Genomic DNA, 16,315 nt, shown 5'->3' with positions numbered 1-16,315 from the left:
TGGAGAGGTATTAAGACCTCTTGATTTATTCCGATTATTTAATATACAATGACGTAACTGTGACCCCAAAGTGTGCAAAGTTAAAGCCTTCGACTGCAGCTGAGAGGAGAGGGCAGGAATGGAACACCTGGGGATGACGGTGAGTCAGGAATGAAGGGCAGCCTCCTCCCCAGGGCCAGGGACAGGGGTGGGGGTGGGGGCAGCGGCCTGAGGAGCCGGGCCCGGGTAGCCTAGGGCCAGGGGAAGGGGGCAGAGACCTCCCTCTGGCCTAGGTCAGGAGCCCAGAAGTGCCACATGGCTGAGGGGGCAGCAGCCCAGGAAGGGCCAGAGGCAGGGCCAGGAGAGCACCATTTCTGGGGTGGGGGGTGGGGAGGGAGGTGCCCTACGGAAGCCAGGAGGGGCCACCTGCCCCAGGGGTGGGCGCCAGGCCGGAGCAGGCTGCAGCGAGAAAGACCTGAGGCAGGCACACGGCCTGAGAGCCCAGGCTGGCTAGGCTCAGGGGGACTGAAGGAGGGGGAACCTGGGGTGACCCCCAGGGCAGCTGAGCCCTGGGAGCAGTCCGAACTCTGCAGGGGTTGGCCAGGAGGGGGCCATAGGTCCTCAGGGGCTCCCCTCCTCTCTAGCTGGAAAGGAGCTGCGGAATCCGTAGTGCAAATCTATGGACCACTCAGTTATGGAGGGAGGCGGTGCTCAAAGGGGCACCCTGGGGCGCACCCCCTCCACTGCCCCGGCTTCCACCACCATCCTCAGTACAGCCGCTTCTCGTAACTGTGGGGACAAGGCAAGAGGGAAGCCAAGAGTGGGTTTCTGGACCCTGCTCCCTTCCCAGATCCCCTTGCCATTAGGCCTTGGGCTGCCAGGGCACCCCCACATGGGGGGCGTGGGGGAGGAAAGAGCAGGCCCTGTGCCTCTGTGTTCCCCAGGCCAAGGCTCCTGAAAGAACCATGCCAGGTCCAGAGACAGCCATGCTCCTTCTGGCCACAGCCATGGCCGAGCGGACTGTCCTCAGCGCTGGGGGCGGAGATGCAGCTATGGAGCTATGAAGACACAGTCCATCCTCACGAGCAAGCTCAGACCGAGCTGCACCTCCGCCGCCCACACCTCCACCCCACCCCTGAACACACAGCGGCCTAGGCCTAGGTGGTCACTGGGTCCAGTCCAAGACAGGGTAGCCGAGGCCTGTGGTCAGGGACATGGGTCTGCACCCCAGAAGGGGTGGTTTCTGCTGGAGGAGAGGCCACGGTCGGCTGCCCCCAGCTCGGTGCTGGTCCTAGGGTCCATGTCCCCTGCCGACACCCCAGGGCCACCCCCGACCCAGCAGCCCCTGCCCCCAACCCAGGACCCGCCCAGACTGCCCCTGCTCTACTCTACGCTTGGCCCGGGCAGCGCGGTTACTTACACGGCAGAAAGGTATAGCTACGGGAGGGTGGGGCAGAAAGAGACACAGGTTAGACGCCCGCCGGGGTCTGGGGGGGGCCAGCCCTCTCGACCAGGGCGGGGACGCATGCCTCTGCAACTACCGCTGCCAACTAGCACTGCCCCCGCCCGCGGCCGCCCCAGCTCTGGCCCTGGCATCTGTCGCTCTGCCCTTGTCACCGCCAGAGGGCGCGTGCCCCCAGCCTCTGCCTGCCTGCTGACGCTGCCACCAGCCCCTGCCACCAGCCACCAAGCCGCTGAGCAAGCGAGGGACTGGAGCCCAGAAGGGGTCAGCGGCCACAGCCTCCCATGTCCTGCTCGGGGAGGTGCCCGAGGGGAGCGGAGGGGCCTGCCTGACTGGGGGCTAAAGGACAGGGTCCCAGAGTGGGCCCGGCCCTGGAAGGAGATGGGCTCCTCCTGCGGCAGCACCCATCACTGGAGCAGATGGTCCATGGGTTCCCTGAGACCTCAGCCTGGCCTCAGAACCATGGCCCCACCTGCCCGACCCGGTGCCCGCCAGCTGTGGCAAGGAGGCTGCCACACTTACGAGTGCAGGCCGTGGACGCCGCCCTCGATCTGAGCCGACATGGTCCGCTTCTCAAACTTGAGCTCTCCTGAGTACATCATGGACCTGTGGGCAGGTAGGTGGAGAGTGTCAGGGACACCGAGGACAGAGAGAGAGGGAGGAAGCAGGGAGGAGCCGGGAGCCTCCCAGGGACCCCCACCTGTGCCCCCCCCAACAGCCCCAGCCCCAGTTGCAGGACTCACCGCAGGACAGACAGGCTCCGGGCGCCGATATCCTGGCAGCCATGTTGGATCCCCGCTATGAGGTAGGGCACGAACTTCTGAATGGAGCCTTTGTCCTGGATGGAGCCCGAGACACCCTGTGCGATCTTCACCTTATCCCCCTCACTGCGTGGAGGTCAAAGAGACTAAGGCAAGCGGCCCCCCAGCTCGGGGGAGCCCACCCTACCTCTTGAGGGAACCAGCAGAGGGGACACCACGCAGAAGGCCCCCCCAGAGCAGCCCCTCCCTGGGTTCTGAGTCAGACGGCCCAGGGACCATCCCAGGTCCACTACTTGTACCCTGTGCCTTGTTTCCAGAACTATCATGTGGGGACTGGGCACCACGTGGGGAAGTCACAGGTGGTGGGGACGCAGGAGGGTTGTGGCTGGTCTGCCCGGGGCTGGGGTTCCACAGCGGGGCACCTGAAGTATCGTTTCTGGCTGCTGCTGCTCTTCTCCATGGCGTCCAAGGAGCCCATGCCCCGGTACTTCTTGAGCCTCACCCCGTCGGAGAAGAAGTACTCGCCAGGGGCCTCCGTGGTGGCGGCAAGCAGGGAGCCCATCATCACTGCGATGGTTGAGGGGTCAGTGTCTCTAGCCCCACAGACCTCCTACTGCCCTTGCCCACCTCCCGGCCCCCCACCCCCCACCCCACCCTGCCCCGACCCCAGCAGAGCCCCCTCACCTGTGGAGGCTCCCAGGGCCAAGGCCTTGACCACGTGCCCCACGGTCTGGATGCCACCATCCGCTATGACCGGCACCCCAAAGCGCCGGGCATACTCAGCCACCTTGTAGACGGCAGTGCCCTGGGGCCGACCACACGCCATCACTGTGTGTAGGGGGGGATACCCATCAGAGCTCCAGCAGCAACACAGGGAGAAGCCCCCTTCTCCGTGTGCCCCACCTCCGCGTGGGGAAAGGGACCAGGCTAGACGGTATTTCTGAGGCACAAGATAGGTGGCAGCAAAGAACACTGAGGGCAAGGGCACTCCAGGGACCTGGCCCACTCCACCCGGAACATTCAAGTCTTGCAGGATTCTGGTGGCCTTCAGAGTAGAGCGCACCCACCCCCAGACCGGGGCATGTGGGTCTGGGGGAGGGGGTCCCCAGGCTCAAGGTCTCTCTCTCAACCTCTGTGATTTGTGAAGCCTGTTCCCAGGGTAAGGTACTCACAGCCTCCTTTGGGATACAGGTGTATGTTTCTCTGATTTAATGGTCCAGGGTCTCTAAGTATGAGGTTTTAAGTGGGAAGTCTAAGGAACTAGCACATACCTGGGGATAGAGGTGAAGTGGGGTACAGTGGAGAAGAGGCCTTGTCAGGAAGTACCTGTGGTTTATTTGGTCCCTATTGCCTCCCAAGAGTCAGAACAGTGCCTGACACACAGCAGGTGCTCAGTTTGTCGAGTCACCGAGGGAAGACCCCCATTTTACCAGGGTGGTCAGCTAAGACAAAGGGTCAAAACTTAAAAGCAGAGGCTCTGAAGACCAAAAGGAGGAGACGTTTTGGGCAGAAAAGACCAAGACCAAATGGGTCACTTGGTGTTGTGGAGAAATGACCTTCCCTCGAGGGGCCAGATACATCCCCTCAGGCCAAGCCAAGACCTACAAGTCAGACCCCAGCCTCCAGGGAGCACACCTCAACCACACAGGGATACACAGCAGGGTCTCCCCCACTTCATGGGTAGGAGCACACCCCGAAAAAGGGCTTTGTGACTGAGCTGGATCCCCGTCCGCCATTATTGCCACATGGTGATAAGCTCCTATGTCCTTACACACTCAGGGACATGCTATCTCCATGTCCCCAAGTTCCTGCCTTGTCACAAAGCTGATCCCAACTCTGAGCTGGGTTCCAACGAGCCCCTCAGAGAAGGATTCACACCAGCCTTGGCCCTCCAGACTGGGCCTTCTGGACCAGAATCTGAGAAGCAGGCTGGCACATACCCCAAAATTCACAGTAACCTGATCTCGCACCAGCCTCCCCCAAGTCAGTGGGCCAGAGAGACAGAGTTGGAGCCCAAGTCACCCCTGAAGCACCCCTCATCCTGGGAAGAGGCCTGGTACAGCGAGCATTCAGCACGCATCTGTGGGACACGAGTGGGGCCCCAGAGCCTGCGGAAGGCCTGGGGGCATTCTTGTTGGCATCGCTCTCCTGACACCTACCTTCCTGGGTGATGCAGATGGAGCCACAGCCCATGCCCACGCGCAGCCCGTCCACGCCGGCATCAATCAGGTTCTTGGCCTGAGCTGCTGTCACCACTGAAGGGGTGGGGACGAGGGTTTGGAGAAGCAGGGAAAGAGAAACACTGTGAGGATGGGATGCCCTTGCCTTGCTCTGGGGCTGCCTAGGACCCCAGTCTATCCCCCCTCACCACCCCCCACCGACCCCCAGGGACCAAGCCCATTCATTCAGCCTTCTGCCCCCACGCAGGAGCAATGCCATCACCTAGAGAGGCTGAAGGACAGAGGGAAAGTTACACAGCGAGGGAACGAGGGCTGGGGGCTGACGGGGACCCTGCACTCACCATTCCCCCCAATCACCTGGAGGTGGGGGTATTTCTGCTTGATGTAGTGCACCATGGCGATCTGATACACGGAGTTCCCTTGGGAGGAGTCCTGCGAGAAGGGGGACAGAAAAGCTCAGGCTTCAGTGGCCGAGTCCTCAGAGGAGGAAGGGGATCATGAGCGGACAAACTCCTGAAATTGTATGAAAAGTGTTAGGAGAAAGCTCACTCTTCTTCCCCCTGGGAAAGCAGCTTGACAGCTCTCAGCAGACTGAGTCTCGAAGAGGCCTGCTTTCCCCCAAAGGTTGAACACCACCGATTTACGGTCTCAGAGCAGAGAGGGCCCCAGCATAGCCACTGTATGGACCGGTCCTCACAGCAAGAACGTGTTGCCTGGGGCCATAGCCTGTTCCCACCAACTCACTACCAGATGAAACCATTGCATTCCTTCCACCCCGGGTTCTTCTCTGACAGGTGGGCGTGGTCTTGACCCTCAGGGAGTTGTGGTGAGGACCAAATGAGTTCATCCACATAAAGGTCTCAGTGCAGGACCTAGCGAGCGGGAGGTTCTCAAAGAATGTGAGCTCTGAGTGTTAGGGTGCAGAGGGCCTGAGCTGTCAGAGGACCAGTGACCCTCCTAATCCCGGCTTCAGGCTTCATTGGAGGCAAACCCGGGTCTCTGTGAGCCTCTCCTCTCCTGAACCACCGCGCCCCTGGCGGTGCCCATACCAGCACTATGACGTCGGCGCCTGCCTGAGTGAGCAAGTCCAGGCGGTATTTGTCATCCTCCCGGGTGCCCACGGCCGCCCCACACAGCAGCTGCTTGTGGGAATCCTTGGAGGCCAGAGGGTAATCCCTGTTCTTCTTCAGGTCAGTGCGGGCAATGATGGCCACCAGCTCATCACGATCGTTGACAATGGGCAGCTTCCCTGATGAGGAATGCAAAGGTTTGGTAAAGGAGCAGGCCTCTTGGGGCGGGAGTGGGACTGGGGGACTAGGGGACCGTGAGGAGGAAACAAGCCACGTCAGAGATTCCACGGAGGTACCCAAAACAACCACTAGGTGACAGCACCCACCCAGGAAATGCTCCTAGGGACCTGGCCCTCTTCCCAGGAACAGGAAGCAAAGAAACCTCCTAGCCAAGTGGGTTCCGGAGCTCTTCCTGCCCTAACCAGTGGCCTACCCAGGCTGGGTAGGTGGCCCCCGAGCACTGGCAGTCTTTCACCTGCTAGGCCACAGGCCACAGTGGTCGAAAACCCCTAGCCAGGGTACAAACGTAAGGCTGTCTTGCAGGAAGGAACACATACCCTCTACAACATCGCCCCCAGAAAACAACCCAGTAGGAGCCAGGGAGGCATTGCTAATGTTCCCATAAGGACCTAATGAATGTCATGTCAGCAGCTACAATGTCAAATAAACTTAACTGCAGGATTTCTCAGGGCCTTTAATAAGTGGACATACAATTTTTTTAATGGAATGTGGGAGATAGAAAGCAGCATGTTTCAGACTTTTTTTTGTGTGTGTGATGAGCATTTCACAGGACGAGCTTTATGGGGAGACATAGTGTGAAGATGTTGAATAAGGAACAGGTTTTCCTATGCCAAGAAAAGGACCTCAGGATTCATGCTCTAACCTGGGATTGCTCAAACCTTCCCTAAGGCCTGGCCAGTCTGGTTGCTGGGTCAAGACAATGGTCTGCAGCAACAGCAGGCCTGGGGTACCAGGAGCCAGACTGGGGGGGTCTGGAGCTTTCTGCCCATGCCCGAGTACCTTTCTTGCTGCGCTGCAGGATCTCATTTGCCTCTTTCAAGGTTACACCTGCTGGAGCCACCACCAGCTCGTTCCGTGGCGTCATCACCTGTGGAGCCAGGAACATTTGCCTGCAGGTTGGCAGGTGAGAGAGAAGGGAGCCAGGCCTCCCTCTGGTCCCTGGTCACAGGCACCAGCCTGAGGCCCCAGGATGTGAGGTCCTCCCTTCCCCCTACAGGTACCTCGCTAAGGAGGGTGGTGTGGTCCTTCTCGGCAAGGAAGTCAATGTCTCGGGAGGTGACAATGCCCACCAGCTTACTGCCCATGGTGCCTGTCTCTGTGATGGGGATGCCAGAGAAGCCATGCCGGATCTTGGCCTCCAACACGTCGCCCACAGTATGTGAGGGGCTTAGCACCACGGGGTCTGTGATGAAGCCCTGTTCAAATTTCTGTGGGTAGAGATGGGGAAGGAAAAGGCTGGAAGAAGGATGGAGGTGGCATACAGCCAAGCCCCAGGGGAGCCAGGGCTCTCAATGGGGAGAGGGGGCAATGGACAAACGAGGACTAGGCCCCGTGTCCCCAGTGTGGGGAAGGGCAGACAAGACCCCACGGCAGTCAGCCAGGGGATGCACCAGCCTGCAGGAATGGCAAAGGAGGGGGCGGCTGGGTCACATCTTCTTTCTGGGGACAAGCCTGGTACTTGCCTTCACCTTCCGCACCTCGTTGGCCTGGAACTCCGGGGTGCAGTTGTGGTGAATGAAACCAATACCGCCCATCAGCTGGGGTGGAAGGGAAGCACGATCAGAGTGAGGGCTCAACCCTCTTGCTCTGCAAACCCCACTTCTGAATCCAGCCTCCCATTCAGCCCACCCACCCCAGGGACGCCACCCTGGTGCCTGACTCACAGCCATGGCAATAGCCATGTCGGCTTCTGTCACAGTGTCCATCGGGGAGGAGATCAGTGGCGTCTTCAGGGTGATCTTCCGAGTTAGGGCTGAAGTCAGGTCCTGAGAATAGAGGCACGGTCTAGGTGAAGAGTTTTACTATTCACTCAACGAACCTTTACTGAGCTCCCATGGGTCCCCGACACCAGGATGGGCCTGCAGACACAGCAGTGGACAAGGCAGGTAAGGTCCCTGCTGTCCCTCCTGGAGGTTACAATCTACTTGGAAAGATGACAAACATGAAAACAACATGTATGAGATTTTTTCAGTCAAGATAAAGGCTCCAAAGAGAGATGACAAAGCCAAGTCACCATGGCAAGAAGGATGTGGTGGTCAGGAAAAGACCCTTCCTTGGGATGTGACAAGTGGGAACCAGTCGAGTCAGAGTCTGAGGGACCGTCGTGTCAGGCCGAGGGAGCTGTGAGTGTGAACCTGGCCTCTGTTCCCAGTCTTCCTGAGGTGTATTTAAGATAGGAAAAGGCTAGCACAGTAGAAAGGGGGAGAGCAGGGGATAAGGGGTAAGAGGCAGACAGGGGGGGGGGGGGGGCAGTGAGGGTGTGTAGTCTTGAAGGCCACGGAGAGGAGAGGAACTTAGATTTGCCTCTAAGATGAGAAGCCACAGGAAGGTCTCAGGCAGAGGAGAGACCTGCTCTGCTTCATGTTTTAAAGAGGTCGCTCAGGCTCTGATGTGGAGAATGGACTCTACGTGACAAGGCCTGAGGCAGGGAGGCCACCGAGCAGGCGGCTGAGCAGGGCCAGGCAGGAGAGGCTGTGACCGGGAGGAGAAGGCACAGGAAGGAGTCTATCAGACATCCATGGAAGTAGGGAACCAAGGGTCTGCCACTCAGGGGAAAGGTCAGGGAGGCACATACCCACTGGGGAGGAATCTGCCTCTGAGATTCAGGCCAATGGCTCATGGATCCTAGCCTCCCAAGCTCTCACAGACTTTGGTATAGAATTTTTGGAGATTCGTAGGCCCCTGAAATCCATCTCACAGACTCTGGTTCAGAACCATGGCCCTGTGGTCTAGAAAACCCCACCTTCTTCTCTCCCATCAAGCCACAGAAGAAGAGTCACACACAGCCTTCCTGACCTAGGCCACAGGACAAGGAGACCCTTGATGGCTGGGAAGGGACATTTTCATCCCTTTCTTCTTGGCACCTGCCCAGGGTCCGGCATAAAGCCAGAGGGCTTGGTAAACTTTGTTAAACTGAACAGCTGAACCCAGACATCCTGGTCGCCATCACCAGGTGCATGTTCAGAACAGCTCAAATTTCCCCCCCAAATCTGTCCACATCAGCACTGGCTACACAGGCTAGACAGGAGTCTCCCAGATGTAAGACTGATTCAGGCACACTCTGGTCTTTGCTCTTTCTTGAGGATCAGACCTGAATAAACATCGGTAACAGCAACAAAGGAAACGATTTTTTAACGTGCATGAATTCATTATGGAATAATCTAACTTGGGGCACATGAGTGGCTCAGTGGGTTAAAAGCGTCTGCCTTTCGCTTGGGTTATGATCCCAGGGTCCTGGGATCAAGTCCCCCATCAGGCTCCTTGCTTAGCGGGGAGCCTGCTTCTCCCTCTGCCTGCCACTCCCCCTGCTTGTGCTCTCTCTTGCTGTCTCTCTGACAAATAAATAAATAAAATATTAAAAAAAAAAAAAAGAATAGTCTAACTTTTCCATGAAATGACTTACACTCATCCGCACCTACCCCTTGGCTTCTATGAGCTTGTCATATCTTAATTGTGTAAAGAACACTGTCCATTCTCTTGGCTCATTGCTGAGCCCCTCCAATAAAGCGAGGCACCATGTTTCCTTGTATCTGTCCAAAATCTAATTCTTTCAAATCCTCTTGCCAATTCCTGCATTACGGATCCACAAACAAGTCTGTCCACCTCATCCAAAGTCTCCAGAATTTTACTGGCTTCTGTCATGTCCTTGCTCAGCATTTCAGACAAAATCCAATCCTTCCCTGCAACAGTAAGAGGGCTGCCGCACCCATGCCCATGCCCCCATGGTCTTTTTGAACCTCACAGCGGGCTCTGTTGGCAACAGCCCTCCCGCCCTGTGCTAGGCCCACTGCTCAGCATACCCCTGAGTCCCCGCAGCTGCCTCTGCCCCATTAGACATGACCCACTACTCTGTGCCAGTTTCTCTGACAGCAATAAAGGCTACATGCCCAAGATAAGTCTCTCCCACACCCTGCCCTTGAATAAGAAGCCAGCCTCTTCTACCACATACATGGTCCCTCTCCCCCCAGGTCAGCAGAAGAGGTACTCACCACCTCATCAGCTATGAAGTCTATGAATCCTGGGAGAATCAGGAAGTCGCTGTGGAGACAGAAAAGTGAGTGTTATGGGGTAGGGAGGGGTCCCCAAAAGGGGCAGGGCCTACAATGCCTAGGGGAGGCAGCCTGTGGGTGGGAGGAGGGGCAAAGATTGGAGCCCTCTGATCCACGTTATTCCCTGGTCAGGGCTGAAGCAACCCCCTGCCCTCCAACCAGCATCTGCTGGACTCCAGCCCAGAGACCTCAAGCCAAAGCCAGCGGAAGGTCTGTGGACTGGGGCGCCACCAAGGCGGGTGGCCCCAGATGCCCACTGCCTTCAGGGCTCAGAGTTCATCAAGGGACACAGAAGTCCCTGTAATGACACACAGAGTACATACAGTGCCTGCCCTCGAACACTTCTCCATCTTGATAGGGGGAGACAGTCAGCAAACATGGAATGAACCTGAAAACCATTTAGTAGCACAGCATGGCATAAACACCTCAAAGCACAGGACTAGTGGCTCAGTCCAGGGCCGGGGCTGCTGAGTCACGCGGGTTCAGAGCAGCATGGAGGGACCCCAGGGCCCTGAACGTGGGGCATGTTCAGACAGAGCAGGGACTCCACTCCGGTTGGAGTGGGGTACACCACAGACACGGCCTGGGATGGAAAAGGGGAGGAAGGGGGTTTCCCAGCAGTTTAGGACCAGGACAGCTGGTCAGAGTGTGGCAGCTGCCCACACTAGGGTAGGCCCCGGTCACAGCAAACCCGAGAAGGAGAGTGTACACCTGCAGGGGTATGGCACAGAAAAGTGCTATAGCCACCACTCCACCCCCACCACGGGCTAGACTGCCTGAAATCACAGGACCTTGGTGGACACACCCAAAAGCAAATGCTCCATACTTCAGGAACACTCCCAACAGGACGACGCAAAGCAGCAGGCACCCCAGTGCAGGAAGGAAAAGCTCAAGGGTGGCTCGGAGAGGTGGGGTCTTTAACCTGCCCCAGACCTAGAGAAACTCCTAGCAATTTCCCTAGTGAGTTTTCCTAGAAGACTCCAGCGAACAATATATCAAAGAGATACTTTCTCCCCCTTCATCAAAGACCCCCAGACAAATCAAGAACCTTAACTGTCCCTGCCCCCTTGGCAGCCCTTCTGTGCAGTGAAGAGGCCTCTGTGGTTCATGGAGAGGTGGGAGGAGAAATGCTGGAGTCTGGGCCCCCGGACATTGTCTCGGCATTATCTACATCCCTCACCTGACCCACACCCCAGCTGTGGCCAGGCAAGGGGGCCACACAGGAATGACTGGGAATCCTGGTGTCTAGGGAAACTGCCTGCCAAGCAAGAATGCTTCCAGGTGAAGGCAGGGACTGGCAGGAGACAGGACTGGGGTTCTTCTGACTTGCCAGCATCCCCACTCCTCCCAGCCCCAGGTTTTGATGCTCTTTCCTGGCATGGACACAATCCTGCAGCCCATAGAGGAGCTAGTGCCAGGCCTGCAGCCCGCAGGACAACTGGCCCAGGGCCCATGGAAAAGCAAACTAAGCCAGAGGCAAACGGAGAGGTCTCATCCTCCTCCAAAATCCCATGTGGGGTGGGCCTGGGGTGGTAGTCACAAAATACCCGCGCCCAGGGGGCACGAGTGCTAACCAGTGGGCGGGCAGGGCACAGGTGGAAGTAAGGCTGGACAGGTCTGTGGGGGAAAGGAGCCATCCCAACTGCCCAGCTGGGCCTCTCCTGGAGGCAACACCCAAGCAGCTGCCTTAGCTGGACTCCAGGGTCCCTTCTATCCTCTTGTGAGCTGGGAGCGAGAGGGTGTCCTGGACCAAGGTCTTGCAAAAGTCTCTCCATAACTCCCACATCTCCACTTCCCACCCGTCCCAAGGCCCCTCCATGGGGTCAAAACGCCCACGAGAGGAGAAAGGGGGCAGGCCGACCCCGGATCCGGCCATAAACGGGGCACAGCACGGAGGGCCCGCTATGTCGCTGTGCCACGTCCGTCTGCTCTCAGCGCGGGCCTCCTTCCTGCCTTTGCCGGGTCCCCCCACCCCCACCCCAAGTCACTCGAATCGGGGCCGGAGAACGCGGGCGTCGCAGAGGGGGGAACGGTGCACGTGCAGGGCCCCGGGCTGGGGGAATCGCGGCGCACGGGTGGGTGCGCCGACCGCCCCCCCGCCCCGCTCTTACTTGTAAGTGAGGCCATCGGCGTTGGCGAAGAGCTGCTGCGCGGTGAGCCCATCCTCTGGCACGTAGCCGGTGCCGCCGCTGATCAGGTAGTCCGCCATGCTGCTGGGAGACACCGCGACCCGACATAAACACCCGCGCGGGCCGCCCCGCTGCTGTTGCTGTTGTCGCTGCTGTCGCCGCTGCTGTGCTGACGCCGCGCCGCGGCCACGCTGCCGCCGCGGGCCAGGCTGGCCGGGGGCGGGGGCTGCGGCAGCGGCGAGGCGGGCCCGGGGCGCCGCCCTCTCCTCCCGCTCCTCCCCGGGGAGGCCGCCGCCTCCGCCCTGCGCCGCACAAAGGCCCCGCCGAGCCCGGCCCAGCCGCCGCCTGCAGTGGCACAGCAGCCCCGCGTACCGAGCGGGGGAGGGAGTGTGGATCCAGTGGGGGGAGGGGACTAAACCTGGCCGGGACACGCCCCCTCCACCAGTTGTGGTCCCGCCTCCTAGCACCCCCTTCCCCCGCCCCGCAACGCGCCCCTAGGTTCACTCCCAACCTGGGTGGCCCCAATCTGGGCTCCCCCAGCCATCCGGTCCCCGTCTCCCCTTGTCCTAACTCCCCAGCCCAGGGATGCCTCTAACATGGTTTGCCTTTACCCAAGACCAAGGGAAGGGCTCTCTGATGGGTACTTGGAGCCCTGAGGAACTGGTTTGGGCTCACCGCTCCCCAACATACTGAAGTTTGTGATTGTAGGCTCCCCATCTCCCCCAACATCATGCCTAGGGGGCAGGCAATCTCAACAATGACGTTCCCTGACTTTGGGCGGCCTTGAAGCCCTCTGCAATTTACAAGGCATTTTTCATAAATGATCACATTTACTCTACAGTCCGTCAGCTGCCAACTATTAGATAGCCCCACTTTATGGATGCAAAACCTTCAGTTCAGGAAGCCAGGGAGGATGGGTACTGCCTTGGCTTCCTGATCCAATGCTTCTGTCCAACATCCCTGTCCCCAGCTCAGAAAGTGGCGTATAATCATCGGGGTTTTAACCCCAGAGGGGAAAGTTCGTTTTTATTTGGGAGGATAGTGCCCTAGGAAGGTGGGAGAGGATCACAGCTCTGGCTTAGGCAAGTATGCATACAAATTAGGACAAGCTAGGAAGTTCTGAGGATTCCCCCAAGCAGAAGTTTGGTGGTTCTGTGGGCCCGGCAAGACCCGGATTTCTACATGGCGGCACTAACATTTGGTAGCAAATTGATTCACATGAGGACAGGTGGGGTGGCAGGGGGCAGACCCTCCCTCTGTGTGACCAGCACGGCTAATGCCACTTCCTGATCAAAAGTTAGAGAGCAGATCCCCCCCACCCCCAAACTCCATGGTCTCTTGTGGTTCCCACAGCTCACTCCTTGGTAAGGGGAGAAAAAGGCAGGGCAGGGACACAGTCCTCTTCCTGGCAAAGTGGCTGGCTGGCTGTGGTGCTCCTTCCCCACCCCCCAGCCCTGGGAGGCTGCGTTTGTTTACTGTGCCACAGTTTGGTGGCAGCCAGGCCCAGGGGAGGCTTGCTGGGATGCCCAGCCTCCCCCAGTGACACCCCAGGACCCTGCCAGGAAAATGCAGATTGTTCCATCTGTGTGCAGAGGGGAGGGGGACCTTCCCACAGAGCTAAGTGATGAGACCCGTGAGGAGTGCTGAAAGAGACTCAAACATCCAGTGCCCTCTTTCCTCTTACTGTGAGTGATGGGAACATCACAGACCACCATATGGGGGAGTGAGGGTATCCTGAGGGGCACAGAACTAGGACCTGCCACTGGCCACCTGGAGGCAGAATAGTGAGACCTGCCAGAGAAATGACCCTGGCCACCCAGAGCTGCTCTGGGGGCACCTTTGTAGCTGTAGGATAGGGCTGGAATGGCACTACAGGCAAAGAGTAGCTGAGACTGCTAGATCTCTCTAGATCTCTAAGGGACATGCTCTGGGGCACTATCCCCTACGGAATGGGTCAGAAATGGGTAGGGTACTAGTCAGGATTCCACCAGACCTGGACAGCAGCTAGATTCTGGTATCTCAAATGAAATGAATGTGACATCTGCCCCAGACTAGAACTTGGACCCAGGAGAGGAGGCTGCTAGGCTGAGTGATGGGGAGGGTCACTTTCCCAGTGATGACAGAATGGCCCTATGCCCCTTCTCCTGCTCCCCCATACCCCCTCCAGCTCTGACCTGTCTGGGCTCCTCATTACTCTAAGCTCCTGGGCTCAGCGCTGGGTTAGGCTGTCCTTTTCCAGAGACCGTTAATCCAACCCCGTGGCTTTCCTCCTCCCTCTTCCTGATCTTCCCCAGCTGCTTCCTCCATGGGGAGGAGACACCGAGGCAACCAGTGGGCCTCCTCAGCCAGAGGAAGGGCTGTTGGTCCCCTGAGGCTCCCCACCTCGCAGCTGTGAAGGCAGCAAGGCCGAGGAACAGGCCTAAGCACCTTCTTCAGGGTCGCGGGTCACGGGGTAACAGTGCCAGGCAGGGAGCCAGAGGTCTCCCTCTGCTTGGTCTGGGGCCCTTTGAAGGGACAAGATTTCAAAACACTTTTGAGGGGAGGGTGGGGATGGGGAGAAGAGGTAACAAAAACATTGGCATTGTTGAGCTGGAACAAGGAACATGGTCGCCCAAGTTCAAGCCAGAAAACAGTAACACCAGCCTCAAACCCAGGACCCAGGCTTTCTATGCAACCCTGTCATCTTCCCACAGCTCTAAGCCAGTGAGAGCAGATGGAGGTCTAGCGAGCAGGTTTGGAATCTCATTACACCACCTGGCTGGGGCTCAGGTTTGACACAGGTTCTTCAGGGACGGGTGGGGGGTGGGGATGCCCCTTTGTGCAGAAGTACAAGGAGGAAAAGGAATGCTTCTTCATGGCCCCAGTCTGAGCTCTGAAATGATACTTTTGCAATACCTGCGTAACCCCCATCAAGCCTCCAAGTGCCCCAGCCTGCTCCCTCACCTCCTCTGGCCTTTCCCTATATAACCCTGGACCCTGAGCCCCATGAGCTGGATTTCTAGGATGGGAGGAAGTAGGGCTGCCAATCCTGAGTCAATTCTAGAGAGGCAGCCTGCCAAGGGAGGGGGGGGGCAGGCTTCACCCAGCAGCCCCTTAAGCCTTTAAAAGTTCTTACATAAGCTGCCAGCCCCTGTGCAGAGCTTCGGGGCTAATTCCCCCAGAAGCTTCCCCCCACAAAACCCAGCTTCCAGGTCACCTCCCCAGGCTGCTGAGCACCAACAGATGGGGCAGAGAAAGAAGCCCAAATCCTCTGGACCAGAAGGACAGCGGGTTTGCATTTCAAGCTCTGATACAATCCAGAGATTAGCCACTGTCTCCTTTGCAGCCAGTACCCCTGGGGCCCAGCTCAACACCCCCACTCTTCCTCCAGTGACTCTTACAGACCCCAGCAGGCTACGGGCAGGAGGGCGTCTTGAAGGTTAGGAGAAAAACCCTGAGGTGAGCTGCACTGGCGGCCTCATTAGACCTCAGTGAATGGTGAGGAGGGGGCGGTGTCCTCACGGGGTTCTGAGGAAGCATCCATCCGGACACTGACACCTGCCAGGAAGATTCTGGAGATAGTTCTAGGAGGAAACGGCTACAGGAGGAGCAAACAAAGTTGGACAGGGACTCCAACACGCACTGTCTCCACCCCAGAAGCTGGAGCCGCTTGGACCAGGTACCGTCGGGTGTGTAACCGAAATCCGACACAGGGCTAAGATTTCAGGAAGCGTTTTTCTGCCCCGCTCCCAGACGCCGCGCAGCACCGAACCGTTGGCCCAGTGCCTGCCTGCATCCCCCAACCAAAGCCAGGTGCTTGGCGTCTGAGCCCGGTTTCAGGAAGTTAAGGGTTGAGGCAGTTAGAGGGCAAGGGTGCTAGGGCCTGCCCTTCCCCTCCCCCGCAGCGTCGCCGGGTTCCCGGAGCCACCGCTCCCGCCCCGGATGCGCCCCGCGCGCTCTGCCCTGGGCGTCACCTCTCGGGCTCGTAGCCGGCCTGCAGCAGACGGGCGCTGTACCGCTGCGCCGCCGTCTCGTGTCCGGGGTGTTGCCGGGCTCCGGGCTCCGGAACGGCGGCGGCTCCGCCTCCCCGCAGCGGCGGCGGTGGCGGCAGCGGCCCCGACCCCGCTAGTGGAGCAAGCGGCCCCTCCATGCGGAGGCCGCTGCTCAGGGCGGGCGGGAGCCTCTCCGCCTGGAGGCTCCCCGGGCCCCCGCTGGGGAGTGAGCGCAGCCCAGTCGGGGGCCGGGAAGGGGCGGGACCTGAGGGCCGGGGTGGGGCTTGAGGGTAGGGGGCGGGGCATCCAGGGGATGAAGGCTCGGCCTTGGCACTGCGCTCCGCCCAGCCCGGTAAGCGGGTGTTCGGACTCAGCCCGTCTCTCGCGTCCCGGGATCAGTGAGGGGATACCAGGAGATGGAGGTGGAACTGCAAAGAAACGCCGGCCCCCCCCCCCCCCCATCACCTTCCCCTC

General features: G+C 59.0%; 1 protein-coding gene across 4 annotated transcripts; it reads right to left on the bottom strand.

Annotated features, from left to right (window-relative positions):
* Positions 1-15,978, bottom strand: LOC111152011 (inosine monophosphate dehydrogenase 1). Of its 4 annotated transcripts, XM_022510276.1 has the most exons (16): positions 15,824-15,978; positions 11,853-11,951; positions 9,682-9,730; positions 7,357-7,458; positions 7,156-7,230; positions 6,694-6,900; positions 6,473-6,560; positions 5,432-5,631; positions 4,724-4,814; positions 4,362-4,457; positions 2,887-3,030; positions 2,625-2,769; positions 2,185-2,328; positions 1,964-2,047; positions 1,400-1,416; positions 1-768 (listed from the first exon to the last, which is right to left on the bottom strand). In XM_022510276.1, exons 2-16 carry the CDS (start codon positions 11,948-11,950, stop codon positions 668-670), a joined length of 1,641 nt encoding a protein of 546 aa, XP_022365984.1. In that variant the 5' UTR covers position 11,951; positions 15,824-15,978; the 3' UTR covers positions 1-667. The 4 variants fall into 4 exon arrangements, with proteins under 4 accessions (XP_022365984.1, XP_022365986.1, XP_022365983.1 ...); XM_022510278.1 differs by lacking the exon at positions 1,400-1,416; XM_022510275.1 differs by lacking the exon at positions 1,400-1,416 and having other exon boundaries at positions 11,853-11,954; positions 15,824-15,941.
* Positions 15,979-16,315: the final 337 nt, after the last annotated feature.

This window comes from Enhydra lutris, unplaced genomic scaffold (genome assembly GCF_002288905.1).
Source record: "Enhydra lutris kenyoni isolate GAN:26980312 unplaced genomic scaffold, ASM228890v2 scaffoldscaffold27, whole genome shotgun sequence".
Classification (NCBI taxonomy): Eukaryota; Metazoa; Chordata; class Mammalia; order Carnivora; family Mustelidae; genus Enhydra; species Enhydra lutris.
The sequence above is the reverse complement of the archived record's forward strand: the minus strand, read 5'-3'. Positions and strand labels throughout refer to the sequence as shown.

What these genes read in the sequence shown, in the direction of transcription:
- LOC111152011 (XM_022510276.1), bottom strand. Translation starts at nt 11,950, where the DNA reads ATGGCGGACTACCTGATCAGCGGCGGCACCGGCTACGTGCCAGAGGAT. An exon ending in ACTTCATAGCTGATGAGGTG is followed by an intron (nt 7,459 to 9,681) that starts GTGAGTACCTCT and finishes CTCTATTCTCAG; the next exon opens with GACCTGACTTCAGCCCTAAC. An exon ending in ACGAGGTGCGGAAGGTGAAG is followed by an intron (nt 6,901 to 7,155) that starts GCAAGTACCAGG and finishes CTCTACCCACAG; the next exon opens with AAATTTGAACAGGGCTTCAT.